This window comes from Herpailurus yagouaroundi, unplaced genomic scaffold (assembly GCF_014898765.1).
Source record: "Herpailurus yagouaroundi ecotype Mexico unplaced genomic scaffold, PumYag 166, whole genome shotgun sequence".
In the NCBI taxonomy this organism is placed as follows: Eukaryota; Metazoa; Chordata; class Mammalia; order Carnivora; family Felidae; genus Herpailurus; species Herpailurus yagouaroundi.
In genome coordinates, this window is record NW_024412407.1 from 19,275,830 (window position 1) to 19,299,580 (window position 23,751).

Consider the following 23,751-nt stretch of genomic DNA (forward strand, 5'->3'; position numbering starts at 1 on the left):
TACATTTGTGTAAGACTGTACTTTTCTGAGTGCATGTTTTTTTGAGGAAGCTCTCCTCGTGACTCCTTAAAGTAGACAGGGAAGAAGAGGAAACCAGGGTCCTGCGAAGTTGAGTGCTTTGTACAAAGTCACCATTGTTTGCCTTTTGTTCTTTTCATTTACACCAGAAAGCAGAGTGGCTGTATCTATGTAGATTCCTTTTACAATTCAGTAGAATAAAATCATGCTAATAGCTAACATTTATATAATACTGTCCGGTTTACAGATAAGTGTTTTCATATGCATTATTTAATCTTTAATCTATTGTGAGAGGTATTATCATATGCATCCCCGTTTTACACATGGAGAAACCAAGGCTCAGAGATCTCATGTGACATTGGCCTAGGCCTTGTCAGACCTAGGACTGAATGCCTGCCCTTGCATTCCTATTCTATTCACTTACCTTGACCCATGCTGCCCAAATACCTCTCCAATCCAAGAATTACTTCATATTCAGCTATTTGACAGCATGTGATTGCCTTCTGGGAGAAAGACCCATCATGGTTTTTTTTGGGTGGGTGGGGTGGGGGGGATAGTGACATTTGTTTACATTATATCCCTCAGTAGCAGAGAGAGGTAACTCAGAAAATAGAGCTAATCCACATTTAGTTAACTCTGAGTTTCATTTCTACTTAACCTTAATATATGTCTGCTACTAGCAGTGGGTCAAAGACAAAAATAAATAAATAAATAAGAATATTTTAAATTTTGTTTGATTTGATCCATTTTGCTATTTAAGATTTTTGCCCTATCTGTTTCTCATCAGGCAGCTAATTTTTTAAATTGTGCCCTTTTTTGTAATCTAGAACTTAATACGCATTCTGAGAATCCAAGCACCTATTTAGGCACAAGTGTTAGATTTGCTCATCGCTGAGAGCAGGGCACTGTCATCGTTCCTATTTTATAAATGAAGAGACTAAGGCTTGGAGAAGTAATGTGCCAAGGTCCCTTAGCGAAGTAACAGAAGGCATGGGAATTGAACCTAGAGCTGTCTGACCACACTCGACTGCCTCCTTGTGGCTTGCCTCAAAACTGGGATACAGCCTAGAGCCACATCGCCCAATGGAAATGTAATGAGATCCAGAATCTGTGACTTAAAATTTTCAAGCAGCCATATTTCAAAACATAAAAAGGTGGAATTATTATAATAATGCATTCTATTTAACCCTGTATATCCAAAATATTGTCATTTTAGTGTGTAATTCGTATTAAAAATTAATTTTAAAATTGAACACGTAAAAATATTACTGAGCTAGTGTGTATTTCTTTACAATTAATCTTTGAAACCCAGTGTTTCTTACTTTCAGACTAGTCATATTTCAAGTGTTCAGTAACCACGTGTGGTTAGTGGCTGCTGTATTGCACAGCATAGACCTTTATTAATGACTTTGACTTTGAGAGAAATTAAGTCTTTGTCCAGGCCAGAAGCTCTAAATAAAATGTGATTCTGTCAGACCATCCCAGAAATCGTGTGGCACTCAGGACAAACGTCACTTGAATTCTTGGAATCATATGACATATAGCTTTAGACCTGTTCATAGCAATAGATTTCAATGAATGCTATCCAAATATATTTGGCCTCTTTCATGACCATTTCACTGGACTTTGAAGCTAATCTATTATGATTCTGTGCAGCATATGTGCAGTGTGACAGATTGATAAGGAGCAGCTATCCACGCCAGCATTCTTAATTTATATTAATTATTGTTGGCTTTGCGTGAAGCCTAAAACATAAAAGAAAATAGGCAAGATTAGCATAAACTTTTCATGGTTGAAAAGAGCAGAAGTCCCTGATGGCTCAAGAGAATATAATCGGATATTTACATTCAGGGCGTAGGAAAATATTTTTGTGACTGCTTGGGGAAAATAGCTGCTAGTGTTTGTTACTGAAACAGAATATGAAAAGACCCTCTTAAAGAATTACATAGCATACCTCCCTCATTGCCAGAGCTACCTTCTATTCACATGAGAGGATTTGGGTGTTAATGGGTATTATAATAAATATTATAATCCCAATTTAGAAGAAAGTGAAATGGGATATCCAATAATTGAACTATATATAAGTTGAATTTGGGAAAAAATACGTTTGATTTTCTTTAGTCTGGTCCTTTAGAAAATTAAATTCTGAAGAATAAAAGGACATGGAAAGAAGGGTGACCATTATCTTTGAATAAATTTAAATGTTTGGGATAAATTTCTTTATAGCTTTGATACTAGCTACACCACCTTTTATTTTATAAAAAGGAATTGATACATTCAAGATGGTAGTTCTCTTCTCTCCTTTTCAACTGAAGCCTCTGGGAATTCAAAATGCCAGCCCATTGGATAAAGAAAAGCTTTTGGAGTTCCCTTCCGCTACATTAGGATGTCAGCTTTGGGTGGGCAAGTTCTGCACCCTTTCCTTCTAGTGAAATCTCACTCCTTGCCCCCACCGCCATGGTGATCTGTTGGTATTCATGGTACTTCCAACCTTATTTATGTGTAGTCTCAATCCCATTACAGCCCCTCCCCAACTTAATCAGTCACCCACTTCTTCTGCCAGCTTTACCCTTAGACCCTCTGGTTCTACTCTACCTTGGGCACCCACCAACATGGCCATGCCATGGGATTTTTACACAGACCTTTTTACTTTGTATCACCGAAATTCTGATGTTCCTCTTTGACCTTAACCTCTTACCTCTCCCCCCTCTTACCTTTCACCCTCTGTCGTCCCTACTAACTCTCTGATGGGGTCATGATTTTGACCTGCCACCTTCTAGCTCTTCTCTGTGTTCAGTTGTCTTCTTTAAAAAAAATTTTTTTACGTTTATTCATTTTTGAAAGACAGAGACAGAGCTCAAGCAGGGGTGGAGCAGAGAGAGAGGGGGACACAGAGTCTGAAGCAGGCTCCAGGATCTGAGCTGTCAGCACAGAGCCCGAAGCGGAGCTCGAACTCACCAACCACGAGATCATGACCTGAGCCGAAGTCAGATGCTCAACTGACTGAGCCACCCAGACGCCCTCCAAGTTGTCTTCTTTTAAGACCTTAGTATTGTTGTGCCTTCCACGACCAGTGTTACTCCCCTCTTACTCCCTCATTCCTGCCGACCCTGCTCTTCTCCATTATTAGAATCTCTGTTCTCTCTGATTTTTATATTCATAATTTATAATCTCATCTCTGATTTATCTATTTCACTCATGCATGTGACATCAACATAGACTCTTTCACACCTTGACTATCATTTACTTGCCTGACGAGGCTCCTAACCCGGTGTACCCCATTGCCTGCATTTTGCTTTCTGTAGATCAATATTTCTCAACTCGTTTTCATTATTAGCCCCCACCCTCACCCTCGAAGCCTTTTAAAGCATTTTTTCCTAATCACCTCCATCCCTAATGAATACTCAAGAATAAGATTTGTTACGTAGGGGTTGAGCTTTGGGAGACCACAAACCATTGTCCTTTCTAATTTTATTTTTTATATGTAATCTAATATTGTTTTCACAGCACTACCTCCAATCCAAGAAGCAATTTTCACCTCTGTCAGGAATGTATGCTCTAGACTGTCATGTAATCTGTCAAGCGTTAGGGATGAAAAACAAAGCTAACAAAACTCTGAAGAGAGCATTGTGAAACCAAACAGGGTCAGGAGTTAAAGCTGCTAGAGATTCATCCCTTATGATCCTATAATATCTCCTTTTTTTTTCCTTTTCCTAATACATGTATCCTTCTTCCCCTCCTCCGTGTTCATAAACACACGCAGAAGATGACATCATCGCTTACTTTTACTAAGAACATTCAAGTCATTCAGGGTCAATTTTTTCAGCTTCCCTTCTTCCTATCTCAAAATTCCCTGCATGTCGACAGACTATCTCTTCTTTTACTCTTCCAAGGGAGGAGACATTGTCTTGCCTCCTTAACAAGGCCAGTGTTTACATCTTATTTATGTGTTGTTTATTTGTATTTTTTTTAGGTTGTGGCATAATTACCATGGAAAAAATTCACAAATCTGTATTTTGACAATTCTATATACTTTCATAATTACCTCCAGGATAACATAGAACATTCCCATCACTCCAGAAAGACCCCTCGTGCCTCTTTCCAGTAATTTCTCCCCCCTCGAGGCAGTCATTCTGATTCTTTTCACCATAGATTAGTTTAGCCTGTTTTAGAGCTTCATTGAAAGTTGATCCTTAATAGGTACTTTTTGGCTTCTGGATATTTTTACTCATCATAGTGTTTTGAGTCTTATTCATGTGGTTCCATATTACATTCTTTTATTGCTGAGTAGTCTTCCATCGTGTTAATATACTGTAATTTTGTTTATCCATTTTCTTGTGGCTGACTACTTGGTTTGTTTGCAGCTTTGAGTGATTATGAATATTCGTCTTATGACTGTTCAGGTCCCCCAGTCTTTGTACGTTCATTTCTTGTAGGTAAACGTCTAGGAGTAGAATTGTGGGTAAGTAAATGTATCTTTAATGTTTTAAGAATCTGCCAAACTGTCCTTCAGAGTAATTGTACCACTTGCACTCCTATCAACAATGGTAAGAGATCCATATGCTTCATACCCTAACATTTGGTATTGTCAGTCTTTTTTATTTTAGCCATTAGTAGGCATTAGTGCAAAATCCACATGTGTTCTTGATTTTATTTCTTTCCCCTTCCCCCATGCATTATTGTGGGCTTTTAGGTCTTCAGATTTTTCCCATTCCACAAATGTCTGTATCCCACTCCCCCACACAAGGTTCCTCCAGAGAATCTTTCTCAGTTCAGCTATTCCCTCAAGCTGTTCTCCTAACTCTTTCTGAAATTTCTCTTGTCAATTGGCAAGAACGGTTAGCATTTGGTGCTTCTCCTTCCTCCTCACCTGTTCGTTCAGCTCTCATTCCCCTGATGTCTCTGAAGTGAAGAGTATGACAATGTTGGCCTCCTCCTGTTTTGAAGCTCTTTATTTCATTTTTTCCTTCTATTTCTTTTTTTTTTTTTTTTTTTAATTTTTTTTTCAACGTTTATTTATTTTTGGGACAGAGAGAGACAGAGCATGAATGGGGGAGGGGCAGAGAGAGAGGGAGACACAGAATCGGAAACAGGCTCCAGGCTCTGAGCCATCAGCCCAGAGTCTGACGCGGGGCTCGAACTCACGGACCGCGAGATCGTGACCTGGCTGAAGTCGGACGCTGAACCGACTGCGCCACCCAGGCGCCCCTTTTCCTTCTATTTCTAACATCTGCTCCTCTCCCACCTTCCCTATAAATTGAGGGGTGCCTGAGAGATTCACTGATTGCCCATTATGTACACACACAGAGTCCAAATGTCTTAGCCTTTAGGACTTTCCATAAATGCTGCCACTTTCCTCCATCTTTCCTACCACCCTCCCATGCCGTGTGAACCGCAGTGCATAGCCGCACTGGCCTCTTGTCAACGAATGTGAGATACAAGCCTGCAAACTTCATTTGAGGGAATATCACGGAGGTTTTAAAGTGAGAACTCTCCTAGTGTATCTAAAATATGGTTTCATTTGCATTTTTATCTTCCGTTCAATGTTTGCACGAAACTGAATTATCTGGGAAATAATGAGAATGTTTACCTATTTCCTCAAGATTTGAAAGTTATTTGTGTATAAACAGATTGCTAATTGTTAAAAATATTTTTCTAAGTATCTCTCCCCCACCAAAGCTCTATTCATCCATGCTGGGATTGCTAAATGAATTGAGCATGAGTGAGTTGTTTTAAACCCACAGTATGGTTTGCAAAGAAGCGTCCCTTTCCTCAATCCTTTCTTTGCTGTAATGGCTGCAGTAAACACTGGTGAGGCCAGAAGACAGTCTGTGCAGGGAGCACTGTGAGGGAGAGCAAGCTTTACGGGACCCCTCGTTTTATTTACATTCTCTTAAAGAATTGGAATGTTTTTTCTCTCCCTGCATAAATATTTCTGACAGAGGATAACTAAACATGCCAGACTGCTTTGTCAACTGCTAGAGTATCCAGCGGTCTCCCCTGTCCTGAAAATTATCCCCGCTCCTTTAAGCTTCACAAACGTTCCCTGCCCCCATTTGCAGTCTGGTCTCCTTAAGATCCTGTGCCAGGTGCTGACTTGGAGCAGCTCTTCACTGGAGATGTAGCTTAAAGAAGGTACAAGTCAATTTATAAGAATAAAAGAAATGAACAAGGAAGTGTTGAATTACTACACTGTACCCCTGAAGCCAATATAACACTATGTTAACTAACTGGAATTAAAATAAAAACTTGAGGGACGCCTGGGTGGCTGTCGGTTAAACGTCCAACTTTGGCTCAGGTAATGATCTCACGGTTCGTGAGTTCAAGCCCTGTATTGGGCTGTGTGCTGACAGCTCAGAGCGTGGAGCCTGCTTCGGATTCTGTCTCCCCCTCGCTCCGCCCCTCCCCCACTTGCACCCTGTCTCTCTCTCTCTCTTTCTCTCTCTCTCTCTCTCTCTCTCTCTCTCTCTCCAAAAATGAATAAACATTTGTAAAAGTTAAAAAAAAACCTTTCGAAAAAGAGGGAAATGAGGGTAACCATTGGAAATTTCTCCTAGCATGCCTTATGTTACCTTAGGGGACCAAACATCTCAATTTTTTTATCTTAAATCCAGTAGATCAATTTTGTCCTGACACCGAGGCTAAATTTGGGATGTGAGTTGTTAAAGATCGTCAAAGGCTTTCAAGTCTATCTTTAGCCCTGTGTAAGCCAGGAGGGGAAACACGAAGGGCAGAAAGAGGAATATGCATGTTCTCTACTTATCTGTGGCCTGCAGGGTCAGGCCAGGAAGCTCCATGGGGGCATGAAGCTTGCCTTATAGTCTTCCTCCCGTGTTCCCCTCCCTTGAGGACCCAGCCTGCTGCTTTCATACGGTACCACCTGTCTGCCGGGAAGCATTGCAGGGCTCTCTGCCCCCAACCTTTCTGCTACCTCTCCTCCAACAGGTGACTAGCCTGTGAATAACTGACACTTGAATGATGAATTACTAAGCTCTTCCTCAAGCCTCACACACCTGCCCGCTCAGGGTGGGCAGGGGACAGGCACTATCGCTCTCCCATTACAGACGGATCCGGGCTGCCAGGGTTGGGAGCAGTAAGCTCTGTGAAGTGGGAACTCAGCAGCCAGCACTTTCTGTCACATCTGTCACGCTGTGTCTGCATCTCTCCTCAGGACCAGGAGCTGTAGAACTTAGTGAGTTTGGATCTACACACCGTGTAGCAGTGTGTGACCTTGGGAAAACAATTTTATTTTTCGCTGCCTCTAATTACTCACTTACAAAGTGGAAATAATACTGTGACTTGTTTTCATGAGTACTAAACATGAGAATGCATATAAGTACTTAACATAGGACCTAGACCCCCATGAAGACGAAATAAGTTTTAGCTATTATTAATTATTAGCCCAGGGACATAATTTCCCACTGCCAATTTGAAGCTCAGCTTCTTGGTATAAAATTAATAATGAATCAGAAGTAGATAACGCATTTTCCACCCCTGCAATTGAACAGCTTTGGGCAATATTCAACCTCCTTGAGACTCAGTCTCCTTTTTGAAATAAGGGGTGGGAGCAGGCGATCCCGCAAATCTCTGTAGCTGCAAGAATCTGTGGTTTTAACTATGACTCCAAGTTTCTGATCTCTTCAGTGCAGGGGTTAGAGAAAGACCAGAAAGGAACTTGCAAGTCCCTTTTCTCTTCAGGTGGAGTAGAAGCACTGGGACAGCATTCTGTTTGTGCTGCGAAGTAAATTGTGAGGCATCCGGTGGCGATTCCAGATGGGAATCTGGTGGAAACGTTGAGGAGCAAGTAGAGCTAACATTTACTGCATCTGCCCTCGTGCCAGACACTTCTCCAAGCCTGTATGCCTTTACTGCACCCTAACAGGAGCCTGGGGGGTAGGGATCCGTGTGCACGTTTCACAGGTTTGGCCACTGAGGCTCGTGGCGGTAGAACATCTAATCCAGGTCCTACAGCTAACGAGGGCAGAGCTGGGATTTAGACAGCAATCAGCCTGAGCCTAAAACCAGGAATGTGCATTCATCAATTGCATCACCACAGTGACCCCTTGTCTGTGGGGTCAATGAATCCTGGCTAAATCAGGCTATACTCAGCTGTCTTCTTCTCCAGGTACCCCACTGGGAGCATTGTTTCTATGCATTCCTTCAAATCATGGAAGGGCTTAGCAGAGATATTGTGTGAGCTCCGAAGCGATGCTGGCCTAGGAGTATTTCCCTTCACTTCCTACTCACCTTCGTGCACTCGTGGCACAGAACTGGCTCCGTATGTGCGGGAGCAGGGGCACGATGGAGCAGGCATCCTGCTTTGGGGTTCAGGGCAGCCACCTCATGGAGCTGATCAAGACATCAAGAGCCTTCTATAGCAGTGAAAGGGGAAGGATCCCAGATGAACATTTCCTCAAGACCTATGCTGTGCCAGCTCCTGCATGAGGTCTTTTATGTGAACTGTGTCTCCATCTCTGCTGCTCTATGACTAGATAGCGTCAGAACTTTCCACCATTCTGTTCCTCAGTTTTTAGCTGGGGAGAGAGGTGTTAAAGGCAACCAAAGATTGACCGCTCGCACCGCACAGCGTGGGCACCCTAACTGCCTCCCAGTTGTGGCTGCATTGACCTCAATCTAATCCTGCAAACCTACCTGTGTTGCGGAGGGTGTGAGGTACAGGTGATCTACTCTCTGAATGCTAATAACAGTGATCATAGTTTTGAATTGAAGAAAAAAATTTCTTCATCACCACATAATATGAATCTGTTCTCCAGACAGTTTTCCTGTGTGGCTTCCATAAAAACTCAGTTTTTATGTAGAACTACTAGCGTGAACACCAGTAAACTAGATACTCTATTTCCAGGGCATTGCCTAGAGATGTGCTCAGTAAACCTGAACATAAAAGAGGCTGCATAAAGTAAGATCCAATAGAACCATAGAAAATACCAATAGTAGAACCACAGAAAAATGTATGCATTGAAAAGATCATCTGTCAGACATTTACAACTTGACTTTTACAATTCAGTTTTTCAGAAGAGCTGGTCAAGTCTATATGTTCCCCCCAACCCTAAAAAAAAAAAAACTTTTTTCCTTTGTGAGAGACATCATTTTGGGACACAACCACAACACAACACTCCAACAATGGAATAGTAATTAAGGGAGCTCCCCAGCACTCCCAAGTTCACACGGTGGTTAATGGGAAATTTTACTGCTGCCAAGTGGATTGCCAATTCCATTTATTTCTGTTGCTGGCATTTCCTAAATTCTCCCAAAATGTCAATACTTTTTCAAAGCAAGCATCTGCTTTTAGTTTAAATGAATATGTCATGAGATTTTAGACAGGAATCCAAAAAGTTTTCTAAATTGACAAACTTAACAGGTCCTTAATTACTAAAAGAAAATATGGTGAAGCCTTATTTGCTTTCGCTAAATATCTGTCATTGAGATGGAGCCAGGAAAGTGAGATGATGCAAATGTTTTTACTTAACACATGAGAAAAACAGCCCCACTGCTATATAACCAAAGGGAAAATTCCCTGTGAAGCTACAAATGTTTAATGGCAAAATTTGCACATTATGAGCAAGATCTAATTTCTACTTAATGTTTCTCTCATGAAATCAATGATGAAGATGTTATTGGTCCCGGGAAGCCCTTCTCAGGACTTTTAGCCTTTTGGAAGGTCCTGGGGGGAACTTGAGAGAGTAGAGTTTTGCTTGCAGATTATTAGGAGATTTTTATTTATGTTGTGATGCCCGCATGGAGGACACAGAAACTAAGACTTGGATGCGGAATAGAGGCATCCACAACAGAGCTTCGATGACAGAGAAACCGCCTCTTCCCATTGCAGTATTTCTCAGTGCCCCCTCCACCTGCCCCCACTTCCAGCCTCCCCATCATCTGGCCAAATCAACTGGCCACTGTGACTGTGTCTTTGGCTCTGATTGTCCCCAGGGAGTCTTCTTTCTTCCTAGCTTTCATCATCCTCTTATATTTCGCCTTATATCCAGGATCAATTGAACAGGCAAATCCCACACAGAGCCAGGGCAGAGTTTCTTAAAGCATAGGCTCAAGACCGCCCCCCTCAGCAGAATCACCTAAGGCGCTTATTAAGAATATTGATTCCTGAGCCCTAGCCTGGACATACTGAATCTTAGGAGGCCTGGGATTCTGCATCTAACCGAACATGCAATGATTCTTAGGCACTAAAATTTGAGGACTACTGATCTAGGGGGAAAGGGAAGACAAAATATTTTAGATCATCAGTCATCCACTAGTGCAGTCTCTTGATACTTCCTTATTTGGTGAATAAGGAAACGGAGGATGCTGAGAGCAATAAATATCACCTGACCCGGACAGTTTTACCAACTCCCAGCTTCTCTTACCTATGTAAGGATCCCTAATAGTTCGACCAGTGCCAGTTGAACCCCCTAACGAGAGCTCTGACAGACCTTAGTGTGACATGAGTTTCCAAAGGGATTCAGACTGTTCCTTTCTGTGACTTCTAACCGAAGGTATGCCCATGGGGTATGTGCTAAGGTTTGATTTTATCCATTTACTCACCAGTTATGGGCTACTTAGTTCAAGCTTTTTCTATGTAATTCAGAGAAACAACCTGTGGACTTGGTTACTTCAATCACATGCTTGGTCAATTCAGAGGCAAATGTTATTTCCATATTTTTCCCCTTTTGAATCAACCTGTCAATTTAGTCTAAACGGCTAGCAGAATAGTCCTGTATAGATGGGGCTTACATTGAAAATGGGCTTCTGATTTCCCAAAACTGCTTATGATGGATCCAAAATGAATGTATTAGTAGGTTTTAATACTGGCCCAGGGGTGAGCTGTACTGTGGGAGTACATAGTAATTCCCGCTATTAAGAAATTTTATAATGTCTATTTGAAATCTTCTGCCTCTTTTATATCTTTTCATATGGGGATAACTGCCTAAACCTTTCTTTTCTACGAAGCTTTCCTGGCTTTACTGAGGAAGAGGCTCGGAATTGCTCCTGATTCTTTCTTGCCCAGATATTCACCTTTAGCAACCACCCCTAAAAATTCAGACCCACTCCTTTAAGTAGTTCAGGCATCAGCTGAGTGGATTCGGAACCATCAGCCTGCAATTGCGGTCTTTTCAGCTTGGTGTTTGCCTTTGAATGAGGTTTCCATGGGTAGTGACTGTTTCTTACAAGTGTGATTGTACATTTAGGGCAACATATTCATTTGGGTATTTAATTATGATTTAAGTTGTATTAAAAATCTATTATGGTATCAGAGGGAAAAAACACTCTGGTGTCTAGCTCTTGATTTTTTGTGTATAGTTTGAAAAGTAGACGTATATTACTTTTGAGGAAATTTCAAAAAACACTACATTCTCCTTGATTTTAAAATTAACTAAACGAAGAAGAGGGAGATAGGTTTTAATGGGTGATTTTGGAAACATTGAACAAGCTAGTAAAAGCCAAAAAATATATATAGTACCTACTGTGTATCTCAGACAGAGGGAGGTCTGATAATTTGCCCAAAGAAACACAGCTAGTAAATGGTAGGATAACTTGAAGGCAGTCTATCTGGTTTTTGAGTCTGTGCTTTTTTTTTTTTTTAATTTTTTTTAATGTTTATTTCTTGAGAGAGAAACAGAGTGTAAGTGGGGGAGGGGCAGAGAGAGAGGGACACACAGATCTGAACCAGGCTCCGGTCTCTGAGCTGTCGGCATGGAGCATGACGTGGGGCTCGAACTCATGAACTGGGAGATCATGACCTGAGCCGGCGTCGGACATTTAACTGACTGAGCCACCCAGGCACACCTTGAGTCTGTGCTTTTAACTGCTATGCAGAGTTAAGGTAGTGAAGCTGCTTTAGCTGTGCCTGGTAAGTAGGAAGTGCTCAACAGATAAAAAACTGTACTTGTAATTTTCTTATGCTTCTAAAGCTTGAAATGCTTCTGTCTTCCTTAGGATTGCTTCTGTAATATTGAAAGAGCTGTAGAAATGGAGATATAAAATGAATGATTATATTACCCACCTCTGTCAAATTTGATTAGAATACCAAGATGCTTATTTAAGGTTTACAAAGATCTAGGAATAAAATAGTAAAACCACATTTATAAAAATTAATTTAGGGGCGCCTGGGTGGAGCAGTCGGTTAAGCGTCCGACTTCAGCCAGGTCACGATCTTGCGGTCCGTGAGTTCGAGCCCCGCGTCAGGCTCTGGGCTGATGGCTCAGATCCTGGAGCCTGTTTCCGATTCTGTGTCTCTCTCTCTCTCTGCCCCTCGCCTGTTCATGCTCTGTCTCTCTCTGTCCCAAAAATAAAATAAAAACGTGGAAAAAAATTAATTTAGCAATTATTGAATTTCTACTATGTACAGGTCACTTTACTAAAATTATTTAACTTCTACTGTGTACAGATCGCTAGTAGAAAAGAAGTAAGGTTAATAAGACATGGGTCTTGCCTGTGAAGGAGCGTAAAACCTAGTAATGGTCCCAGAGTGCCCAACATTTAAGAGAGTAGATGCAGAAGTGTTGAGGGTGGCCTGTCCACGGAACGGGACACATGTGAAGTTCTGAATTAGAATCCTGGTGTCACAGTAGCTGTGTGCTGGAAGGCACATCACTTAGCTCTCCAAATCTCAGTTTATTCGTGTTGGGGTATAGTTGCTGGTATTGTTTTCTAAATCTTAAAAATGGAAATACTGATGCCTAATTCATTATACTTAGGGAGAATTAAAATGAATAATGCAAAAGAATCACTTACGGGGTCCTTAGCAGAGAGTAAAGGTTCAGCAAACAGCTATCAGGAAATGGGAAGCCTTAACAACTTGCCCACATGGCCACTCCCTGGTGGACAGACGCTCCTTCCTTGGGAGGCAGGGGCAGGGGTGCTTCGCGTGCTGCGCCAGGGTCTTGGAGAAGAAAATGAGTTGGAGCTCAGTCACCCTTTAAATATTGACCTGAAGAACAATGGGCAGCTGCCCCTTTGGAGGCCATAACAGGGCTTCCAGACGGCTGTTCCCCTGCCATCTTTTTCCTTACAGAGATACATAAAGAAAACTATAAGAAAGATAGCACAGGTATGTTTTCTAATTTTGTTATATGTTTAGTAGATCTGATGAGGGATCATGCTTTGAGCTTGTGAGTCAGCTGGTGATAATCCATTGCACAGGGAAAACATCATTGAGTGGAGGGGAGGGGAAAGCCATCTGTGAAGTGTCAGGCATGAATACCAGGCTGAGAGGCCACGAGACCTATATGAGGCCTTCCTTTTCACTTGGGACCAGGGCAAATCCCTGAGGCCCTCTGAGTCTCATTTCCCACTAGTTTACGTCAAGGAGGATGGATTATAGCCATAATTCTCAAATCTGAATGGCTTTCATATTCATATGGAGAGTTTCCTCTTAAGAAGCCCAGCCTAAGAACAAAAAGGTCTTTTTAGAAGCACCTTAAGTGATTTTAAAGTACACTGAAGGTAGAAAAGCAACGGAGTCGGTTATCTCTCAGGTTCTGTAGGATAAATGCCAAAGTCCACCCAGTCTGGCTGGACTAGTGTGTACCTGGTTATGTTTGGAATGTTGGTCAGAACCATATTATGGAAGGTTTTAAACGGTCTCTCTGTATGCATTAGGGCATTAATGAAGATGTTTATATAAAGGAATGGGTTGAAAGCAGCGCTGTAGAAAATATGTATTTGTCAGTTATCTGCGTGTAGTAGAAGGAGAAGAAAGAGGGGACTAGAAGCAGGTTGTGAACTAAGGGGTTAGCAAGCAAAACTGAGTAAGGTGTAGTCTATTCAATAGAATTATAGTAATATGGTCACTGATTTTTAATTAATATGAGGCAATTAGTAGAGAAACACGGGCTGTAATGTGGATAGGAAAAGGGATGCCTCTGAAACAAGAAAGGAGTTGAAGTGAAGTTCAGTTCTCACGTGGTAATGTACGACCAAAGAAAGTACTGTTGAGATTAATCCTCTGTAAGTTATTATGTCAAAACCACACCTATTTCACAAGCTCCCACCAAAGGCTGAGCAAAAAGAGAGACTACAGAAGAAATGCCTCTTCTTACCATTTCTCTCCCTTTCAGAAACAAAACAACGACAAAATTATTGCTTACCAATTCCTCGGGCTTTTGTAAAAACATTTAAAAATATCTCTTAAGGTGGCATGTGCCTGACACCTGTTGGGGTCTAATGACTCTCAGAGGCTCCCAGGGAAAAGCAGAATCACCCGAGAATGCAGAGCCAAGAGGAAATGTCCTTTCTGCCTGGTCTTTGCATCTTGCAATACTCCTGTACTAAACAAAATTACATGATGAGCTATTTTTCTGAAAATGTGTCAGGCCCTCAAGAGAATAATAGAGATACAGCTTTTCATAAAGAATCAAGCTCCCTGGGGCACCTGGCTCAGTCGGTTAAGCGTCCGACTTTGACTCGTCATGATCTCACGGTTTGTGAGTTCGAGCCCCACTTCGGGCTCTGTGCTGACAGCTCAGAGCCTGGGAGTCTGCTTCAGATTCTGTGTCTCATTCTTTCTCTGCCCCTACCCAACTTGTGCTCTGTCTCTCTTTGTCTCTCAAAAATAAATAAATGTAAAAAAAAAAAAAAAGACTCAAGCTCCCTGTGAATAACTGTGATGCTAACTTTTCCACTGTGTCATATGAATGGTAATGGACAGCCTCAAGTATTTAGATTCCTAGATGTCATTAAGTGGTCATTAATCTCAGTGAAATCATATATAAAAAGTTTGAGTTGCCGTTCTGACTGATGTGAGCCTGACCAATGAGAATCATTAAATCTTTCCTGTCAAATTGTTGTGGGTTTTTTTCCTGCTGATTTTGAAGAATATCCAAGCTCAATTATGTCCCGGGGAACTCAATCTTCAGCTTTAATTTCCTAAATCCAAATCTTTTTGTGGATTTTGGGAGGATTTCCAAATTAATGTTAATAAAGATTTATGAAATCCTTAGCAGAAGAGTTATGCTAAGCATGAGATCAATAGTCAAATTATCAAGATTAAAAAAATAAGCTTTACTTTACAAGCGCCCGTGGAAGAAGTACCTCAAGGTATATTCTAGATTAAAAACGCGAAGTATGTAAACATCCTGGACTTCCATAGAGCCTAACAGACACTCTTTAAATGTTTGTTGACTAAATGATTGAATCAATAAAAAAAGCAGCACTAAGACAGCTGTGATGCAAATTTCTTATAACCCTGCAACTTTCAAGCCACATCCCAAAGATAATCCACTGAAGGACGCAGGTGTTTCACCTTGACATCGGGGGCAGGATAGTGCATCAGGAAGAGCCCAGTTAGCTCTGCCCCCAGTAAGAAGAGGAGTGCATGGACAGCCACCTCCCTTAGGAAATGGCTAACATGTAATAGATAATGATAGATGCTTGCTAAACCCAACAGTTAAATGGAAGGTCTTTGCTGGAAACATGTCTTTTTTTTCAAGGTCTATGATAGAAGACTCCTTTCTGGTAAAATTGCCTTGTAGCATGCTGCTTCTAGTACTTGGAACTGACGCTTGTGGAGTCAATATTAGTTTTTCCTCTACAGATCTTCATCCTACAGAGACTGAAGCCATAGGGGGCTTGCAGCAGGAGCTACACTGCGCTGTCTTTGCTAATTTATGGAGCAATTCTGCTGAAATCTCAGTATGTGAACAAATTACCAGAGAATCTTTTTTAAATGTAGGGTTTGATTCAGGAGGTCTGAATGGGGCCAGAGGCTTTGCATTTCTAACAAGCTCCTGGTGGTGGTGATGATACTGGTCCAGGACTCACATTTGGAGCAGCAAGGTCATGTGAGGTGGGTTTCTAAGTAGTTAGAAGAAGCAGATGTGGTGTGAAGGAAAAGCACTGGATCTCGACCCAGAAGACTGGTTATATGAACATGATGAGTCACTTGACTTTTCTGAATCCACGTTTTCTCATTAGAAAAATGAATATGATAGGACAGTAAACACCTGCTGTGTGGGATTGTTGTGAAAATTTATAATGTTATGCGAAAATTGACCAGAGTCTATATGGTACATTGCTGAGTGATTGGTGACCCTAAATAGTGAAAACATAGGCACATAAATCTATAGTGGTAACTGGTAAAGATGGGGGGACTCTTAAGCTGTGTGCTTTCTATACTTCCAGGGATTCTATTTTTTTATTCCACTGCTTAGCAAGTGTCCAGTGTTTGTGAAATTGTATTTGTAGCAAAGTTGATCACTGCCACTGTATACTTTAGGCTTCAAAATGTCGATATCAGGATAATGGCCCGGTGTTTCCCCCATGGCACTAGCAGGAAAGAGAACTGCTACCCAAAACATTGGTAATAACTTTGGGGCCTCGAGTCCTCTTCGAACCAGAAATAATTACTTTCAAGAAAAGACTAAAATGGAGAAGACAGAACCAGCCCAGATTTTCAATGAAAATGTGATGAATAAAATAGCTGATCGTTCTTTGCCAGCCAGTAGTCACAGTATCTCCTAACTTCATAAATTATGTATAAATGGATCCCTCTTCAATGTAAAAGCAAAGGTTCACATGAGCAGTTTGGCTGGCTTGTGCCTGACGGGTGGCTCAGCCACCGTGGCACCCAGCCTGTATTGGTACAGCTCGTCCTTCAGGGGCTCAGCACATCGTTCACATCATTGTAAACTGGCTCCCTCGAGTGCCTCCACATTGCTCCTCTGGTGGTCAAGCTTTCTGGTTAACAAACTTGTAACATATTAATATCTTTTTTTAAGTTTATTTATTTATTTAGAGACAGAGAGTGGACAAGGGGCAGAGAGAGAAAGAGAGAGAGAATCCCAAGCAGGCTCCACACTGTCAGTGCAGAGCCCAACGCAGGACTCAAACTCACGAACCATAAGATCATGACCCGAGCCGAAACCAAGAGTTGGACGCTTAACTGAGTGAGCCACCCAGACACCCCGAAACTTGTAAAATATTAAATAAAACTCTCAAAAGTGTATAGCAGGAAATAGAAGGTAGAAAAATCAGTGAATAACCTGCAGCATCATTTACACCTCTTTCCACTTAGAATTCAGAGACAGAAACTGTTAGTACCTTGAGACAATCTAGTTTAATTCATTTGCAATGTAATCCAGAGGGAATCAGTAATCTTTGCTAAAAGAAATGAGATTTTACATCTAATCAGAGGATTTAAACACAGTGTTATTAAAAGATGCTGTTTTTTCCCTCTTTATGACCTCCAGGTCCCAGGAGAAAAAAGAAGAGGCTATCACCTTATTGAAGGACTCCATTAAATACGGTCCAGAGTTTGCAGATGCATATTCAAGCTTAGCTTCATTGCTGGCCGAGCAGGTAATTGTTTCCTTTGAACTTCACATATTTTTTTAAAAAGTTTATTGTTGAGGAGTACCTGGGTGACTCAGTCGGTTATGTGTCTGACTCTTGATTTCAGTTCCAGTCACGATGTCACAGTTCATGAGTTTGAGCCCCACATTGGACTCTGTGCTGACAGCGTGGAGCCTGCTTAGGATTCTCTGTTTCTCCCTTTCTCTGCCACTCCCCCACTTGCCCTCTCTCTGTCTCTCAAAAAAAAAAAAAAAAAAACTTAAAAGTTTTTGCTGTTGAATATATAAATTAATATTACCCAGATTTTGGTACCAGTGAGTCAGTTTGTAACCCCATATTGAGCAACTAATTTCTATGTCTGTTTTCTTCTTGACAGAAATTATAAGCCTGGCTTCTTACCCCAATACTCTCTGTGTACTGAAGGCAGCCTTTAGACAAAGAGTAGAGGTCATTAGAGGTCATTCATGTATTCTATATCACTTTGGGGCAAAATCTCTCAAGAATAATACACGGTGTTTGCTAGTTTTATTGCTATTTCTTATATTTTTCTGGGGACTTGCTAATGGAGTCAGATCTCCAAACTCAATGTGGAACCAATTACTGATAATAGATCCTGTGTTAAAAGATCGCAGAGGCTTATAGAACAGGCTCTGAAGAGATAACATTTCTCATGGTATACAGGGATATTCTTATTCTCCTTCTCTCTTCACTTGTGTCTAAATGATTGGATACTATTTTTCAGTGTTCTGGATGCATGCCCCCTGCTAAGGGGAAACAAGCAGAAACTGTCTTCTCTAAATTGATGATGCAGTTTTGTTGACACACATAAGTGCCCTCAATAGACAGTGGATTCTGCTATCACACAATTGGCCAGATTGTCTTTAAAATCAAAGTCAGGGGCGCCTGGGTGGCGCAGTCGGTTAAGCGTCCGACTTCAGCCAGGTCACGATCTCGCGGTCCGTGAGTTCGAGCCCCGCGTCGGACTCTGGGCTGATGGCTCCGAGCCTGGAGCCTGTTTCCGATTCTGTGTCTCCCTCTCTCTCTGCCCCTCCCCCGTTCATGCTCTGTCTCTCTCTGTCCCAAAAATAAATAAACGTTGAAAAAAAAATAAAATCAAAGTCCACACCTTCAAAAGATGCCCTGCAGCATTCAGTTGGCTGAAATGTAATGAATGATTTGATACTGCTATATGATTTGATATCAGATACATAGATGTGCAATTTGCATTGAAAAAATTTTGGATGTTTCAACAAACATCCAAAGCAAATTTAGAACTTTCTGTGGATATTTAAGTGTCAGAAATGATAAGACTAGTTTTCATGCTCTAATATTCTCTGTATAGTGTAGGTGGGCTTTAGACAGAAGCTCAGGTCTGTGGTGGGTGATTTCAATGCATGTTTTAGCATAATGGTCAAGCTGATGTGATGATGATTGCATTCTGTTATACACTGGCGGTCCTCAGCTACCTTTGGCTTGTGTTGAAGCAGACAATGTGGGAACTTTCTGCTTAACCAACTGAGCCACCCAGGGACCCTTGGACACTGTGGGAACCTTCTGAAGCAAAGATTGACTGTCTTCATCCCTTTTTCTCACCTCATCCTGGCTCGTTCATTTTCATAAGAAGACCTTTATCCTCCCCTCCCTCCCCCCGCCCCACCCTGTCTGGCTGGGTGTCTGGCAGTTACTGACACATGCCAAGCATGCTTCTCTCTTGGAGCCTCTGCACTGTTTCCTTTGTCTGCAAGTTTTCTCTCAGACATCTTAGGGTATCCTTCCTCACGTCATGCTGGTTTCTCTGCAACGTTACCATCCTTCTTAACTAGCAACCTCACCCTGACTGACCACCATGTTCTCTTTCACCTTGCCCTGCCTTATGTTTCCCAAAAGTGTTTATCACCATCTAACATATGTTTGTCTATGATCCTTCTCCCACCACTAGAATATTTAACTCATGAGAATGACCATCTCTTCTATTCATGGCTGTTTCCCAGTGTCTGTCACGTTATATGCAATCAATAAATTTTGAGTGAATAAATGAATCCATATGAACTGGAGAGCATATGGTCCCTCCAATCCAGTATATAGCCTAAATTTTATTCTTACATTACAGTAGAACTAAGCCTGTGGGCCACACTGTTTTGCAATTGATCATACCTATATGTGATGATTTTGTCCTACACGGAGCGATAGTATGAGGACCACTGTGAGAAATTATTCTTTGTAACCATAGAGTCAGGGGTGGGGGTGAGGACAGCACCTGCTGCATCATTCAGTGGCTTCTTTATGAGGACTCAGGAGAAATTTCTCTCATCTCACTGTTAGGAAAGGCTCAGCTTCTCCTGAGTTACAAGCTTTTTGCTTTATTTTTAATCTAATGCAGGAAAAAATCTTGGAAATTCTGAAAAGGGTCAAGTGTATTTCCGTCCCCCTTTCCCCATCCTCTAACAACTATCTAGACTGTATATTCTGCTCTTCTCTATGTGCTGCTTTTACTCCCGGGTTTATCATTTTCCTTAATTTATTTTATTCAGTTTTTGTTTTCAATTTTTATTTTTTATTATTTTTCTTGGATGTTTTCAATTTTTAAAAGCTACCTCAATTTCTTCATGGAATAATGAGGTATAAGTAAGTAAATACAGTTGACTCTTGAACAATGAGGGGGGTTAGGGGCACTGACCACCTGCACAGTTGAAAATCCACATACTGACTCCCCCAAAACTTAACTACTAAAAGCCTATTGTTGACTGGAAGCCTTACCAATAACATAAATAGTTGATTACATATATTTTGTATATTATATGTATTATATACTGTATTCTTATAACAAAGTAAGCTAAGGAAAAGAAAATGTTATTAAGAAAATCATAAGGAAAAAACACTTACGGCACTGTGCTATATTTATCGAAAAAAAATCCACGTATAAGTGGATCCACACTGTTCATACCTATGTTGTTCAAGGGTCAACTGTAAATAAAGCATTCCACCAATAGTGCCCACTTCATATCTTTTTTTTCCCCAACTCACCAGGACAGATAATAAACATTTAACTGTTCCTTCTTGATGAAAATTATGCTTAAAGTAAGTAATTATACTTAAGTAAGATAAATTATATTGTCATTTACCTAAGACCAGTGATAACACAGTATGTTGTTTTGGGGGGAGTTTTTTTACAGATATGAGTAGAACTTGTATATATTCATATACTTCTGTCTTCTTAAAATGCCGTCTTTTCTTTATCCCCTATAAATCCTGCCGAGTTTTCAAGATCCAATTCAACTCCCACATCTTCCTCTGAAATTTCTCCACCTCCCCTTCTCTTGGGGAGTCATGTTTCCTCAGAGCTCCTTTTTATTTTTATTTTATTTTATTTTTTTAATTTTTTTTTTAACGTTTATTATTTTTGGGACAGAGAGAGACAGACCATGAACGGGGGAGGGGCAGAGAGAGAGGGAGACACAGAATTGGAAACAGGTTCCAGGCTCCGAGCCATCAGCCCAGAGCCTGACGCGGGGCTCGAACTCACGGAGCGCGAGATCGTGACCTGGCTGAAGTCGGACGCTTAACCGACTGCGCCACCCAGGCGCCCCTCAGAGCTCCTTTTTAAAAAAAAAATGTTTATTTATTTATTTTGAGAGAGAGAGAGAAAGAGAGAGAGCACACACAAGTTGGGGAAGGGCAGAGAGGGAGGGAGAGAGAGAATCCCAAGCAGGGATCCGCACTGTCAGCACAGAGCCTAACTTGGGGCTCAATCCCACGAACCGTGAGATCATGACCTAAACTGAAACCAAGAGTCAGATGCTTAACTGACTGAGTCACCCAGGTACCCCTCCTCAGGGCTCCTATAATGTTAATGGGAACACATGCCAACATGAAAACCAATCACATATTTTTATTTCTTGAGTTAATATCTTGAACTATAATCTAAGCAATTTTTCAGGTTTATTTTCTTCACAAGACCGTAAGTTATTTTAAGAAAAGCAGCGTCTTCTTTGGATACCTATTTCTTTTCCAGGGCTTAGGATAGTTTACTGTGTAATGCAGTCATTCAGACAGTGTGTCTTCACTTGATTTACTTTGGGATTCAGTTACTCTGTAGTGTGATACTAAGAGCAATTGACAGGGGACTAAGAGACCTAGTTCTAGACCTTACTCCATAGTTAACCAACTACACAGACTTGGGTGAGGAGTACTTTACCTCTCTGGGCCCAGTTTCCAAATATGAAAATTGATAAATATTCTAGATGATCTTTACTGCATCTATGGCATTAACATTTTCAGTGCCTGAAATTAATCTTCTTTAATGTCAACTAAGTGATTTTTAGTCCTTTTTTCTGACATTCTTCGTATTAACTACCCTTTCTAGATTTTTCACTTGGCAATTCGTTAGAATTGCTCTTTACCATTTTTTTATTCGAGTACAATTAACATACACTGTTACGTTAGCTTCGGGTGCACAATATAGTGATTGAATAATGCTATACATTACTCAGTGCTCAGCAGTATACGTGTACTCTCAATGCCCTTAGTGCTAAGGCATTTTTTAATGAATACTCTATGGTTCCACTGTAATTAGTACTATTGTTTCTATACAAATACAGCATTAATATGTTAATACTGTGAAAAGTGATTTGCCTTAATCAATTATCTGTAAGCTTCACTTGTGTTTTCTTTCTAAATCGATGAGCTCCAAGTTGATGAAAAGCTATTCTTCTAAAAATGTGACCTTGAAATTTCCTTCAGTCCCTTCTGCAGTGTCTTGCTATTAACTAACACATTTTATAGAAAGTGGAAGTTTGAAAGGGACAAGAAATATACATTTTCCTCTGTTATGTTTAAGAAGTATCAGATGCCTTATTTAAATTCAGTTATGGGATATTTCATTTTCGTGAACCACAGTGATAAATTGAGGTAAAGTCATTGCATGTCACATAGTTGAAGTTATGAACAATTTTTAAGAAGAACAAACTGCAATCATCATATTTTCTTCCATACAAGGGTCACATCTTTTGCCAGGCTTTCTTACTCGAAGTTCAAATGTAAAATGCTATGAGATCTAAGAACGTAATTGAAAGATTGGAAGGTTTTCTCTTTGCTCCTTTGGGCAATTGATTTTAACATCAAAGAGAACAGCTGTTGGGCATAACTCAGGATTGCCTTCCCTCTCTGACTTTCAACATTTTGTCTTCATGTTTTGAATTCTTTAGTAATAAAAGAAGGCTTCAGAGGCACAAGCAAGGCACAGAGAAACCGGTAGAGAAAAATCCACCAGCTTAACATTCTTCAGTAGCAAATGAATTCATTTCTTGGTGGCACAACCTTACTTAATAACTTTTGAGCATTTCAGACTCCCAGAGTATATCAAAGCAGTGACCACAAACCTTGGTCACTCTGTAACACACTTGTGAAACTATCCCTTCACTTAACAGGTTACCTTCCAGTGTCACCTGGACACAGGCATGGCCCATGCATACTATGGTCGTGGGCCAATCTATTGATAGAAAATGGTTTCCTACGCTGAGCTAAAGTCAGTCATCCTATAATTTGCTCCCTTTGAGCTCATTCTAACAGAGAGCTTGTTGCACATAGTTGAAGAACACAGCTATGTTATCACTTCTCTAATTATCACTTTCAAAGCTAACCTTGTTTCTTTCACCTTGTTTCTCTTTTACCCTGGTTTCCAAATTCTTTGCTTCTGGTCATGTTGCTTTGCATAGCCTCTGGACTGTCCATTTTCTCTATGACAGTATCCTTCTCATATTGAACTGTAGTTCAGCAAGGTCAGGGTGGAATAGAAATGCTTCCCTGGCTTGACATCCCTTGTGTCTAATAAATGATGCCCTAAAACGAATGATACTGGTTATCTGGCATCCACATGATGCTTTGGCTCACATGGGAGATACAGTCAACGGAAATTTCTGTTTCTTTTTTTTTTTTCTTTTTTCAATATAATTTATTGTCAAGTTGGCTAGCATACAGTGTATACAGTGTGCTCTTGGTTTTGGTGGAAAATTCCCATGATTCTTCACTTATATACAACACCCAGTGTTCATCCCAACAAGTGCCCTCCTCAAGGCCCATCACCCATTTTCCCCTCTCCGCCACTCCCTCCGTTTGTTCTCTGCATTTAAGAGTCTTTTATGGTTTGCCTCCCTCCCTCTCTGTAACTATTTTTCTCCCCTTCCCTTCCCTCATGGTCTTCTGTTAAGTTTCTCAAGTTCCACATATGAGTGAAAACATATGGTATCTTTCTTTCTCTGACTTATTTCACGTAGCATAATACTCTCCAGTTCCATCCACGTTGCTGCAAATGGCAAGATTTCATTCTTTTTCACTGCCAAGTAGTATTCCATTGTATACATAAACCACATCTTTATCCATTCATCAGTTGACGGACACTTAGGCTCTTTCCATAATTAGACTATTGTT

The 23,751-nt window shown here is 40.9% G+C and overlaps 1 protein-coding gene across 3 annotated transcripts in view; it reads left to right on the forward strand.

Annotated features, from left to right (window-relative positions):
- Positions 1 to 23,751, forward strand: part of TMTC1 (transmembrane O-mannosyltransferase targeting cadherins 1) — a 286,995-nt gene that overhangs the window by 230,002 nt on the left and 33,242 nt on the right. For all 3 annotated transcript variants that reach the window (XM_040488521.1, XM_040488523.1, XM_040488522.1), the window contains one exon: positions 17,223 to 17,331. In XM_040488521.1, the coding sequence (XP_040344455.1) occupies positions 17,223 to 17,331 (109 nt within the window). The remainder of the gene's footprint in view (positions 1 to 17,222; positions 17,332 to 23,751) is intronic.